At 30.7% G+C, this 14,723-nt stretch overlaps 1 protein-coding gene across 2 annotated transcripts in view; it reads left to right on the top strand.

The window, feature by feature from the left end:
- The first annotated feature begins 614 nt into the window (after window positions 1–614).
- The window catches only part of LOC123698839 (aldehyde dehydrogenase, dimeric NADP-preferring), a 44,937-nt gene continuing 30,828 nt past the window's right edge, over window positions 615–14,723 (top strand). For both annotated transcript variants that reach the window (XM_045645619.1, XM_045645618.1), the window contains exons 1-2: window positions 615–676; window positions 2,161–2,309. In XM_045645619.1, the coding sequence (XP_045501575.1) occupies window positions 630–676; window positions 2,161–2,309 (196 nt within the window). In that variant the 5' untranslated portion in view covers window positions 615–629. The remainder of the gene's footprint in view (window positions 677–2,160; window positions 2,310–14,723) is intronic.

The following is a 14,723-nucleotide window of genomic DNA, read 5'->3' as shown; positions in this document are numbered from 1 at the left end:
ACTTGCTGAGATTTTTAGAACCTGTTCCATATTATTTTTTAATAAGCTATCTGAAATATTAAGATTTTGATACAATTATCGAAAAGACTACCTATTCACAAACTCTAATAAACGGTACGATCTTTTGGAAAACAAAGTGAAATTTTACTTTTTGAATACACTGCCATCTATAAAACAACGAATGAACTGATAATACAAACGATTAACGAGTTAACATTGAGGAAAACGTTTCAGGGAAACACTTGGGTTTATCTTTCATGAATAGATGGCGCTGCGTGATAAAATATGATTTTATTTTCAACGAATTCATATTAAGTAGTACTTTTTATTATAACTAGTTTAACAGTGAAGTAGGATTCTGATGTTTCATAAAAACGTGTAGTTATTTTGCTATTTGCTGACCTTGAGTGTGCCTTGAGCTTTTGAGCATGCCTTGACAGTTGACAGTCGAAAATCGATGTCCTGTTTTCACGCGAACCAGTGGCGCGAGCTTCCAAACGCGCGAAATTCAAACGGTTGCTCTTATTTTATTTTTATTTATGAAGTGTATTTGTCGCGCGAAATTATTTCATTCAATAAAAACACACAACAAAAATGTATCGAAATCATATTATTAATGTTAATGCGTGATGTTTAAACCTTCGGTCAAAGCGTTGTCGAGCTATAAATGGCACAGGTAATATAATATGTACTATATTTAATGGATTATCAATATGAGATAATAAAATACAACATAAAAATAAAAATCAAAAAAATCTGACGTTATATCCTTAATAATTTATAAATATGTGAGATATCGGGCGTTTAATATTGATTACAAAGTTTCAGATTTGTCTATAAAACTCCTAGTTACGTCCATATTGTTCAAGTTTCAACAAATAGATCTTATAACTAAAACATTCCTTTCCTAACAGATAAGTAAACAAAAGGATTTCTAGTAATGAAAAAAGAAATATTAAGAATTAAGATACACGCATGCGATAGCTGCATACGATCGCTGATAACATGTTCTGTTAATAATAATTAAAACAGGTAATAACAGATATGGCCATTTCCCTTAACACAGCTGTATTATATAAGTTCCTGCTTTCTTTGCGATCAAATGTAACGCTTCGACGAACTAATAAGACTTGTTTGTTATAAATTATAATTGATAACCTAAACTGTAAATGGTGATAGTTGGTGTTTCCTGAAAGGCAACTTTTATATTATGGGATTCGTGGATGCAGTTATCAAACAATTTGAAGGAGTATTAGTTTGCTGATAATAGTCGACATAGCAATTTTTCTGGCATTTCTTAAAAAAATATAAGAAAATAATAATTTCGATAAAGCAGGCACAGAACGATATTGACATATTTTTTAAAACTATTAATTACCTATATTATACTAAAAAATAATGTGTGATTAATAATAATTAATTAAACAGAAGGTACCTAGTCATTAAATCTAACAAAATTGTAGAAAAATCAGATCATTAAGAAAAATAACTTACGAATTAAAAAAAACTTCGATTAAAAATAATGCCATCGAACTTTTTCATAAATATGCGAATCTGCATAATTTGTACTTTAATTGCTCGAAATCACTTTAAGAAATATGAAGAAAAAGTTACTTTTTAAAATCGACCATCAAAAGGCAATGAAAAATATAAAGGTTATTTGTAATTGATTCGTATATTCACGCGTTCTTGCGAATAAATTTCGTTTTTTTACATTACCTACATTAATCAGCCGAGAATTTCAATGAGAAATAATTATACCTAAATATGTTCTGATTAAGGTTTATCTAAAATGATTAGGTATGATCAATTTAATTATCGGATCTTGAAAACATAATAAATATTAATGAGAATATGTAGGTACCTCACGAACACAAAAGATTTCTATTTAATATTTTAGTTGTTGGTAGTAATTTTTATAAGAGTTACATTTTAAATTTTAAGACACGTACCTAATTGACGGTTTTAAAAAATTATCAAAATGTCGATGAATTTAATGATCGCTATGAAAAACATATATTACCAAAATAAAAAGATACGCAAATCCAGGCTCATTAATAATTTTAACAGAACTAGCGTTAGCTACTATAATATTCATTAGTCCAAATCCGTCGCTATCGCATAACATTGAACATTACTGTTTTTAATCTTTACCTTTAGTGTTGTGGTAGTTGAGATGCCAGCGCGGTCCGAGCAAGACGCAAGTGCTAGTGACGTGCATGTTATCGATATCGAGGATATCGAATCTGTCGATAAAGCTGCTGTGATCGATGTTCAGATAGTGGAAGGTGGCACGATGACAACCAACGGTTAGTTTTATTCTTAATTTTGATATAGCATAATTTAAGGGATCATTGGTAGTAGTTATAATATTTAAAAATTATTATTTACATTAAAAAAATGCGATTAAATTCATTCCTTTTTTTACTATCAAACTACTTATTTATTCTTACTGTCTTATTTATTCTTGACCTTTGCATGTTAGTCGAAAATTAAATTAAGTACTTACTTATTGTAATTTAAAACAGGTCATTGTATTAATTTGCTCCAAGCAATTATTTTTATTATGAAGTGTAACTACCTAATAATAAAATTAACATTTAATTATTTGATATAATTTTAATAAACTTAACTTAAGTAAAATGCGTTTGCTTAAAAATCTTAATAACATATTTCTATGATACACAAATAAAATTTTGTTTGAATGACCAGCTCACGAAACAAAAATTCAAATTTTATTAATGCAACATAATATGATGATACATTCTCTAAGAACTCCACAGACTGGAGAATCATAAAAAAACAACTATTTACGATTCATAATAACAGTTATACCTAATAACTGCGTCCAATCTTGATTTATAAATTTAGATATTATAAGTAGTATCACGATTGGCACGTGTGACGGAATTTTTTGTTTACAAAATTCAATCGACTCTTCTTTCCAAGTTTGTATCTACTCCTTGTGTTTTAATAATGCGCGGAAACATAAGTTTTTTAATTGTTGCATTGTGAACATTTAACAATGATATAAAGTACTTTCAATTGTCACGAACAATAAAGAGATTAACCGCTTTATATAACCTTCGTGAAAGTTAAGCGTAGCGATATTTTGTTTACTTTTTGGTTAGCTTTTTAAATTCCGACTTCAAAGTTTTTTCTTAGTGGCCGGTTTTTATAGTATTATAATATTATCTGTGCTATAACTAATCTTGTAACAATCGATTATTATATGTACCATTAAGTTTTCACCATTTTTATTGAGGTAACTTAATAATAATATATAGTATAATTATACTGTGTTAATAATATCTACTTACTAAATGAAAGATGGTGAGTTAAGTCACGCGAAAATAATAGATTTGTTTTGGGAATATACTTCACTACAGAGTATAAAACATAGTCGCTTTCTGTGTCCCTATGTCCCTTTGTGTGCTTAAATCTTTAAAACTACGCAACGGATTTTGATATGGTATTTTTTAATAGATAGATTGATTCAAGAGGAAGGTTTTAATATTTATTAGGTTTAGATAAAGCGGGCGAAGCCGCGGGCGGTTAGCTAGTTCTAATTAAAATGTAAAATGGTTGAGGAATGTTTCTGGTTATGCCATTGACCTCCTGATACTCCGTGCAACTATAATTTACTACCACTTAACACTTATCTTTTGAGATTGGTGGCATCCGGCTAGCTATGTTCAACTTAATCGTATCTGTATGAAATATTATTAAAAAATTTACTTGTTTGTAAGTACTCCTATCACTTGAGATTTGAGAACGACTTAGCAATTCATTAGTCTCGTTACAACTACATATAGGTAATGTATATATTTTTTGAAACATCGATAATTAGTTACACAATGCTAACTACCCAAGTTAATTAATAATTCACACATAAAATATATATGTATCATAAAAATTTAATGAAACCTTGACCATACTACATTGAACAAAAAACATTGATTATACTAAGAAAAAACGGTGTTTTCGAGTAGAACTTAATAGTATACAAACTTAATAGTAGGTATACAGTAACATAGGTATTTTGTTTTTTTTACACGTTGAAGTTATAAATTCGCTCTTCCTCTGTTTTTACATGGCTATCTAAAGAATATAAATTTCTAGAAGTTAGAAATACTATATGTAGGATTATTTAATGTATGTATATAAATGTGTAATTAATGTTTTTTTTTTTATTACAAAAGAAAATAAAACAAAACCGTCGACGGATTCCAAACGAACAACCGAAGCATAAAAATATATGAATATTGTAAATTAATTGTTTAAACATAGAATCATAACATAGTATTAGAAACAAACTGCATAATATGCATAATGCATAATGGGTGCATGTAAATCAAACAGCGCATTATGCATAATATGCATAATGCGCTGTTTGATTTACATGCACCCATTAGGACAATCGTTTTCAAAGAGCCCTCACATCCCTGGATAACTGACACTATAAAAACCATGATGAAGTTACGCGATGACGCTTTATCTAAGTATCGGAAGTCTAAGACAGATTCTAAAAAGGATTACTACCATCAATTGAAATCTCTCGTCGTGTCCTCTTTGTATAATGAAAAGGTAGCTTATTTTCGTTTTAGTATAAATAATAAAATAAATGAACCTCAGGTGCTTTGGAAAAATATAAAGTCTAATGTTTTACCTCGCAAAGAACTAAATGAGCTCCCACCACACCTGTCCTGCCCCAATCAAATAAATCAGCATTTTTTACAAGTTCCAGGCAGTGCTGTTGTAGATTCAACGTCCTTAATGTTCTTCGACTCCCATCTGCACAGCGAGGCGGTTTTTGAATTAACAACTGTTTCTGAAGACACTGTATCTAAATATTTGCTGAAACTCGCATCGAACGCTGAGGGTTATGATAAAATCAATTTAAATATGTTGCTACTTACTCTTCCCCACACTTTAAAACCCATAACTCAAATTATTAATAGCTCCATTTTAACGTCAACATTTCCCGATTTATGGAAAAAAGCATTGGTTCGGCCTCTGCCTAAAAATCATAACCCTGTTTCATTCAAAGCCTTAAGGCCGATAAGTATTTTGCCATGCATGTCAAAAATATTGGAAAGGGTTGTTTGTAAGCAACTTACGGAATTTATTGAAAATAATAACTTACTTCCCGTATTTCAGTCTGGTTTTAGGAAATGCCATAGTACCACAACAACTCTGTTGGACGTAACGGACAATGTATTGGCTGCTCAGGATAAGGGTATGTGTACCATCCTTGTGCTGCTTGATTTTTCCCGAGCATTTGATTGTATAAATATTCCCTTGCTTTTGTCGAAACTGCGTTACTATGGCTTTAGCCACAGCACAGTACAATGGTTTCACAGTTATTTATGCAACCGTCAGCAGAGTGTTGAAGTTAGATTGGATGATGGTAGCTCCGAATTTTCAGATTTTGGTCTTCTTGAAAGAGGTGTGCCCCAAGGCTCTATTTTGGGCCCCATCCTGTTTATCCTATACTCGGCCGATATAGTTGATTCAATAAAAAATTGTAAGTTCCACATTTATGCCGATGATACCCAGGTTTATATTTCCTTCTTTCCAAATGATTTTAATAATGCTATAAGTTGCTTGAACGACGACCTTTCACGTATTACAGACTGGGCTGACTCAAATGCTTTGGTCTTAAATCCTGATAAGACAAAGTATATGTTATTCGGTGCAAAAAAGCATATCACATCTATGCCACCTTTTGATGTTAAAATCGTAGGTAAGACAATCCAGAGAGTTTATGAGGCGCGCAATCTAGGTCTTTATGTAGATAGCTCACTAAGGTATGAGAAACATATTACTGATACGGTTAGTAATTGCTTTTTCCGTTTAAAAACTTTGTACAGAGTGCGTCCATACCTGTCAGAGGACCTTCGAGTGCGTTTGATAGAATCTTTGGTTCTATCTAAACTTAATTACGGTGATACTGTCTATGGTCCACGTCTCCTGGCCAGAACCGAACGGCTCATACAAAGAGTGCAGAATGCGTGTGCGCGCTACTGTTACACAATTCCGCCGCGTAGTCACGTTACGCCGTTTTTAAATAAGCATGGAATCCTCAAGCTTAAAGCAAGGCGCCAATTGCATCTGGCTTCTCTTATGTTTGGGATTATCAAGACTCGTACGCCCATATACCTTTACGAAAAGCTCAACTGGACAACGAGCAGTCGAGATGTTGCATGCAGAAGTTGCGCTCAGCCACTTATTATTCCTCAACATAGAACGACTACTTTTAGAGGCAGCTTCCGCTATGCAGCATCAAAAATATGGAACGACTTGCCCCCACCGATTAGGTTATTGGTTAATGTTAATACGTTTAAGAAACAACTTAGAAACTACTTAATCGATGAGCAGCGTAGAATAAGCTAGTGTCTTGTCTGTTTATTATGTGGTTTATTATTATATTTGACATTTATGGCATAGATAATTTTTATTTTTTTATTTTTTTTTTATTTAAGCCTGCGTGTAGTTATTATCAAGATGTATATTATAATATATATTATACGTATGTACTATTTTATTGTATTATTTTATAATTATTTATATATATAATTTTCACACACACTCATATGCATTTCATAATATAAACACTATTTTACCTATTACATACTATCACTGCGTCGTCTCACATCCGTGAGTCGGGTCTTATAGGGATCTTGTCGAAAACCAGCGCCAGGCATATGCCTGGCACATGCTGAACTCGATCCTTTTTGGCGATACGGGGGCACTTTTATCTAACATTGTTTTATTTTTTGTTTTTGTATTGTTCATTCATTTCTTTTTTTGTAATTCTATTTTTAAGCTTTTACTGTATTGTGTCTCAATATTTTGCCAAATAAACATTTTTTCTTTCTTTCTTTCTTTCAATATCAATGTAAACAAATCTCCGTCCGCCAAATAAAACCAAATTCAAGATCAACCAGAAAACAGGTTTATTTTATTATCTATATTATAGCATCTAACTCGACTAGTTTATTTCCTGATTGTAAACACTAGTGATACTTGATCCGATTCGGAAGGTTAACACAATAGATTATTGCATTTTAATTAAATACCTAATAGCTTTCCTCCAGCGGCTGCGCCCGCGGTTTCAAAGAAAAACTCGCATAGTTCCCGTTCCCGTGGAATTTCCGGGATAAAACCTATCCTATATTACTCGTGGATAATGTAGCTTTCGAATGGTGAAAGAATTTTTAAAATCAGTCCAGTAGTTTATGAGCCTATTCATTACAATCAAACAAACAAAGTTTTCCTCTTTATTATATTAGTGTAGATGTACCTCTAGATAATACATTTTTAAACTAATTAGTAATTACTAATTACGTTGAATATTTTTTTTACATTTTAGTCAAATATAGGTAGTTAATATATTTTATTTCAATTCATAAAAATTGTAGTCACGTGAAAATTCGACTTTTTAATGACATTTTAAATTTAAACTCAATAGCGGCAAACAATAATGTTTAAATAAAAATAATAATCTATACATATAATAAATCTGTAGAAGGGTCAATTCTGTACATTGAAAATATTGAAAAAATAAATAGCAGGGGGTGTTACTGGATCGATTGATCGACATGATCGATTGACAGTAACACCCCCTGCTATTTATTTTTTCAATATTTTCAATGTACAGAATTGACCCTTCTACAGATTTATTATATGTATAGATATAGATAATACAGTGATCATTCATTCATTCTGTTTATGTATTCTTCAGATAGCTGTTCTCTTTTATTAAATCCAGATAAATTGAAACAACTACCTAGGTAATAAACAACATAAACAAGTAAATAAAAATTATAACACGTGCTGCATACTAAAAACGAAGTGCATTGTACCTGTCTGGTACCTGGCAGCATTAGGTACATATTTTACATTGACCGACCCTGGTCCCTTCTGTCATTGACCCCTTTACCATAATGTGATATTATTATATATGTAAGAACTATAGCGACCCGGCCCGCGGCTTCGCCCGCTTTGTCTAAAACATAATAAATAATATACTATGTAATTACTAAACCTTCTTGAATCACTCTATTTACATATTAAAAAAACGGATACATAGGGACATAGGGACAGAGAAAGTGACTTTGATTTATACTATGTAGTAAAGTAACAAGATTTTTATCTAGTTTAATCTAGAATAAAATTAAAGATTCTATTTGGGACATAAAATGAAAATATAATATAGAATACGTAAGACATTATAATATACCTAGTTACCATCCTATAAAAGTTTGTATGTTTCTTGTGTTTTTTATGATAATGGAAAGATCACCAGATGGTTACTTATCACAAATGTCATAATGCAAAGTAAAAATAGTTTGGAAAATCCAAAAGTGCACGCCTCCTAATCTCATCCTTTACAATAAAATTGATTATTTATAAAGAGTACACTATAAATATAAAAAATAAATAAAATAAAACAGTTGAAAAGTAAAGAAAGCGGTACCGTAATTTATAATTGAGCTATTTTTCTTGTGGCCCCACCAAGATGTGAAACTGCACAGGTTTAAGGGACTGGCTACCAACTTATTTTTTTAAACCTTGGCTTATAGTATAAAGAATTGAGTTTATAATGGTGAATTTTGAGTACACTATAAATATAAATAAAAAAACCGGCCAAGTGCGAGTCGGGCTCGCGCACAAAGGGTTCCGTAGCAGCAAATATCGTTTTCAGTGTAAGCACAATAACTTAACCAAAATTACAGTTAAATCAACCTATCTCAAAAACTATAAGAGATACTTTGATCAAACCAAAAATCGTTGAAAGAGTTAATTAGCATGCATCACCTCTATTTTTTTTAGAATTTTATACCCCGTAGTTATAAAAATAGAGGGGGGGGGACATACTTTTTACGACTTTGAGAGCTGATATCTCAAAAACCGTTCACTTTAAGAAAAATGTTTTTTAGAAAACTTTATATCATTTTAAAAGACCTTTCCATTGATACCCCACACGGGTATGTACATCGAAAAAAAAAATTTCATCCCTCAGTTACATGTATGGGGGGCCCCACCCCTAATTCTTTTTTTTACTATTTAGTGTCATATTTTTGTAGCGGTTCATACAACACATATTCCCATCAAATTTCATCACTGTAGTACTTATAGTTTCCGAGTAAATCGGCTGTGACAGACGGACAGACGGACAGACGGACAGACAGACATGACGAAACTATAAGGGTTCCGTTTTTGCCATTTTGGCTACGGAACCCTAAAAAAATAAAATAAAATAAAGAATATATTATATAGATATACTAATAATTATGGAGAACAGTCGATATTTTTTTTTTTTTGTTTATTTAATAACAATTAAACCACATCGAATCAGACCCTGAAAAATGAAAGGGTTCTATTCCTGAGCATACTCAAGCGTAAGAGAAAAAAAAAGACTCGATTAGTAAAGTATTTCGGTCGCTATCGTGTTAACAAGAAAATCCTCCGCACATACAGACACACGGACGTCCAAGACAGAACTTTTTTAAACTGTTTTTTAACTAGTTTAAATAACAAAAATGACATCAAAAATATCATGAATGTTAAAAATAGTGTTTTTTCTTAATATGTGTGTGTATGTATTATCTTACAAGTGCAATGTATGATACATAAAGACATTTTAAGTTTGAAAAATCAGATGTTTTGCGCGAAGTGACAGTAGTACCCAACCTCAACGCTTCGCTTATGAGGCGTGCAATACTTAGTTTGGAAAATCCAAAAGTGCACGCCTCATAATCTCATCCTTTACAATAAAATTGATTATTTATAAAGAGTACACTATAAATATAAAAAATAAATAAAATAAAACAGTTGGAAAAGTAAAGAAAGCGGTACCGTAATAATTGAGCTATTTTTCTTGTGGCCCCACCTAGATGTGAAACTGCGCAGGTTTAAGGGACTGGCTACCAACTTATTTTTTTAAACCTTGGCTTATAGTATAAAGAATTGAGTTTATAATGGTGAATTTTGAGTACACTATAAATATAAAAAAAATAAAATAAAATAAAGAATATATATAGATATACTAAAATTATGGAGAACAGTCGATATTTTATTTTTGTTTATTTAATAACAATTAAACCACATCGAATCAGACCCTGAAAAATGAAAGGGTTCTATTCCTGAGCATACTCAAGCGTAAGAGAAAAAAAAAGACTCGATTAGTAAAGTATTTCGGTCGCTATCGTGTTAACAAGAAAATCCTCCGCACATACAGACACACGGACGTCCAAGACAGAACTTTTTTAAACTGTTTTTTAACTAGTTTAAATAACAAAAATGACATCAAAAATATCATGAATGTTAAAAATAGTGTTTTTTCTTAATATGTGTGTGTATGTATTATCTTACAAGTGCAATGTATGATACATAAAGACATTTTAAGTTTGAAAAATCAGATGTTTTGCGCGAAGTGACAGTAGTACCCACCTCAACGCTTCGCTTATGAGGCGTGCAATAAACAAACATACATCCGATTGAAAATTAGTGCATTTAACCGTTGCAAAAATATTTACTAAAATTTTATATAAACTGAAAATGTTTAAATGTCTAGGTAATATTGCGAAGTAAATTGTGTGAAGTTTAAGTACCTACACACAATAGAATACATACATTATAATTTATGTGTACGATTTTTATTATTATTCACATTATATTGCTTTATACTATAGGTAAGTACATACATGTAAGTACTCGCACTTGTTATTTAGACGTCCTCTAAAATATTAAAAACGATTGAAGTACACACGACGAATTCTGTTTCTCTTTTGTTTTGATAGGTAATTAATTATCTTCATAATTAAGGATTGCTTTGAAATATTATCAATGAAGACATTCGTGAGTAACTTACTTAAAAAATAATGTCACATCTCAAAAGGTTTTGTAGAGTTATTAATCATTGAGTTTTATAGTCATATTTAACTACACTGAAAATGTTTCGAACATTCACCTTGTAAAATTGCGTAACTGATTTTTATCGTTAAAATATTAATATTACAATTAAGTACCTATATTGGAGGTAATTATTTCAAGTTGTTTTGCATTCGCCCTCCGATAATTTTATAATCTTCCGATAGTTTTTATGTTCGTTTTTTTTTTATTAAAAAATCAATCAATACCTCTTTGTTATGTGTAACTCTTATAAATTTTAAATAAAGCTATCACAATACCATAAGATACAAAGTACCAAAAAACTACGAATCAATTTTATTAAGAAAATATTGTTTGGAAGGCCTGTTTAAATCTGAATCATCTGCTTAATATGTTAGGTACCTATTTGTCTGTAAAAGAAACATAAAATATGAAAAAGCGGCTCAAGATATTTTGAATTTTCTTAAGCTTCACTTCATCAGTGTTATACAAAAGGTATATTACATATATGTTATAATATGTTATATTATTTCGATGTACAAACAAATTACTTTGCAATTACTGTTGAATCCGTGTGGAAACAGATTGCCATAGAAGAAAATAAATCAGCTTTGACATTTCATCATACGGTGTTGCACTAATATATAATATACTGACGAGACATAAATAAACCTATTATCTGTACATTATAATTTATATAGTTGAAATTACATGCAATCCAATATTATGTCGGTGTAGGCAGATGTTATCAAAATAATAACCAAATGTCTATTATTCACAAAAACCCTTCAGAGCACTGAATACTTAATAGTAGGTAGGTACTAGGTGTCTAGGTAACGCTAATGTTAGTATGTAGCCGACTTCTTTAGGCTCGATTTTGGGCTCACTTTAAACGGATACCTCAATGACCTATTATACTAGTAGACGCGGCATACGCCAACATCATTGCACTAAAAAACAGCGTAATTAATACATACCTACTTACTAACGCATTATCACCAATACAGTTGTTCTCTCTTTCACTCTCACGCACGAGACATAATACATGTCTCACTCATGTACTTCGTAATAACAACTGCCGATTAAAATACAAAAAGAACGTCCAGCCACGACGCTGAATGGTGCGTGACTAAGTGAAAGTCGGGCACTTACCTGAGTTTTTTCTTGCCAAAATAGAGAGCGGGTAACGTATCTAGCTCTTTTATATATCATAGGGATACCTAGATTGTTTTCAAACTTTGTACACTTCTACAATCAAGTATCGATGAAAATAATATAAGTTCGTGAGTTTATCATAGTTACTAGCGTGTTTTTATTTTATTTTTACCTTTATTTATAATAATATATTATAATTCTTTTCATATTTAAATACTTTATCCAATTCACACTTGACTCGTAATCGAATAATTTTCAAGGCTTTAATTTTAAAATGACAGAGTAGTTTTTCATTGGAAAAATTGTGAAAATTGATGGTCTATAACGCCTCAGGCGCAATTCAGTGAATGTGGTCTCGGTCACATCATTATAAAATAATGTGAAATAAGTACCTGGGTATATAATTTATTTTATATAAGTAATATTCTTTTTAGTACATTGGGGCTCGATATATTATGATGACGAATTAATTATTTATTGCTTAAATTTTTTAATCTAAAGAAAACCTTCGACGATTTCGTGGAGACGTTTTCGTGGAGAGCACTATGAAAAAAAAGTGCAAAACAAACAACCAAATGTTTAAGAAATGCTTTCGAATTTGTTCCGAATCGTCGTCCCTATATAAAATAAAAAATACCATCGCAATGTCGATACCAATTATCAAAACAGACAGAGTAATCTAATTCCTAAATTACCTGGGTAGGTAGGTAGGTCTCCTATTATAATAATTGCTGCTACCGTCATATACATGTCCTATAAAAAAATAGATCATAATATACATAATTTTTTACAATTATGGAAAATACCCTATGTATAATTAAATCTCTTTCATACCGGTTAATGCCGATTCCAATAACTAAGTCCAATAAGTATGCCCAACGGCGTAATAGAAAATTACGGCACAGAATGTAATATAGCTAGGTATATTATGTATTACAGACCATAATTTTGAGACAAGGTCGTTGCTTATAACACGCAAGATCATGGCTAATTTCGTGGGAAATAATGTTGCACTTAAATATTAGTTTATTATACAATTATAGCCTTCCGCATATTTTGTTGAAGGCTGGGGGAAGTCAAATTTTGTGTTAAAAACGGAAACTGTATGACCTTTTACAGCATTAAATGCGTGTTTATCATATCTTTAGAAGTAAGCTAATACATTTAAGTATTTAAAATTTCTTATTACGACTTTAATTTTTGAGATTAATAATATTATGAAAGTGAAAGTGTAAGGGCTTAAACTTAAGTACTTATCTACCTATTAATTTTGTACTATCTATTGGATATGAAATATTTAAGTACCTATCTACACTTTTAATTACATCTAATAAAACGAAATGTTCCAAAAAATGGACGTTGAACATTCTAAAAGGAATCCAAAACAATCTTTTAATCAATCTGTCTCTTGATAAGCCGATATAAAAGGACTAAAAACAAAAACAAATATGTAGTACGAACATTGTCCTTCTGTATATGGAAGCACGAACCTTTCTGCATACCAATGCAACTTAATAATCAATCAAAATTGTGCAAGTACAACCTTCGATCGATATATTATCACAGTTGACAGATATATACTACGTTGTGATATTATCGACACTCACTACCTACTCACTTTAGTTGATCCACAAAAATATTTATTTTAAGAAACATTATAAAATTACATACCAACGCATTTTTTCTGTTTTAATTATTATCATTAATAACACGATGAAAACTTAATAAAAGAAGGTTAATTGTTTTAATTTTAATTCTTAAAAACAGTTTATATTGTAATTTTAACTAGTTGTAGACAGCTATAAGTAATGTTTTTAGTATCTACGTTTATAAAATATATTATTATTTTCAATTTCATTACAATTCAGAGTGATTTTTTTTTTCATCATTAATAATTAAAAAAAAATATAATATATAGATTATAGAATCATTTATATTGCAAAAACATTTCTACACAACAATTATTATTTAATTTGCCACGTGAGTTGTATCACAGAACTATATCGAGAATTGTATGCTATTTACATGGAAATATATATTTTATGGACTTAATTATTATTTATTGACTCCATAACCAATCATAACAACTCACTGCAATGGTATGTGGGTACAAGTACATATATTATGTATAATTTTTATTACCATAATACTAGAAACATAGATTAAATATGATCACTACATAGTATAAAATAAAGTCTCTTTTTCTGTCCTTAAAACTACGCAACGGTTATGCGGTTTTTTTAATAGATAAAGTGATTCAAGAGGAAGATTTATAACTTATTAGGTTTTAGACAAAGCGGGCGAAGCCGCGGGCGGAATGCTAGTAATTTATAATTACGTATATGTTTTAACAGACTGGGTACATCCTCATTCACGCATTTTCTGTTACCACAGTGTATATACCTGTGACAAAGCGTTTATCCAAAGGTACCCGCAAATACCGTATTTTTAATGATATTGGCATAAGTTCTGAAATAAAAAGAAACACAAATACAATATTGTGATAAAAATAGATAAGTTATTTATGTAATATCACTAATTTTGATGTACTCCAGTGTTAATAAAAATATTCAAATGAGATTTACCTCCGTCAAAATAAACATGCGTACATGTTGTACAAATATTTTCGGACAATTAAAAATTACGACAACAACGGCCAATAGTCGTTC

The sequence above is a fragment of the Colias croceus genome, chromosome 17, assembly GCF_905220415.1.
Source record: "Colias croceus chromosome 17, ilColCroc2.1".
Classification (NCBI taxonomy): Eukaryota; Metazoa; Arthropoda; class Insecta; order Lepidoptera; family Pieridae; genus Colias; species Colias croceus.
This window is presented reverse-complemented; position numbering and strand designations above follow the sequence as displayed.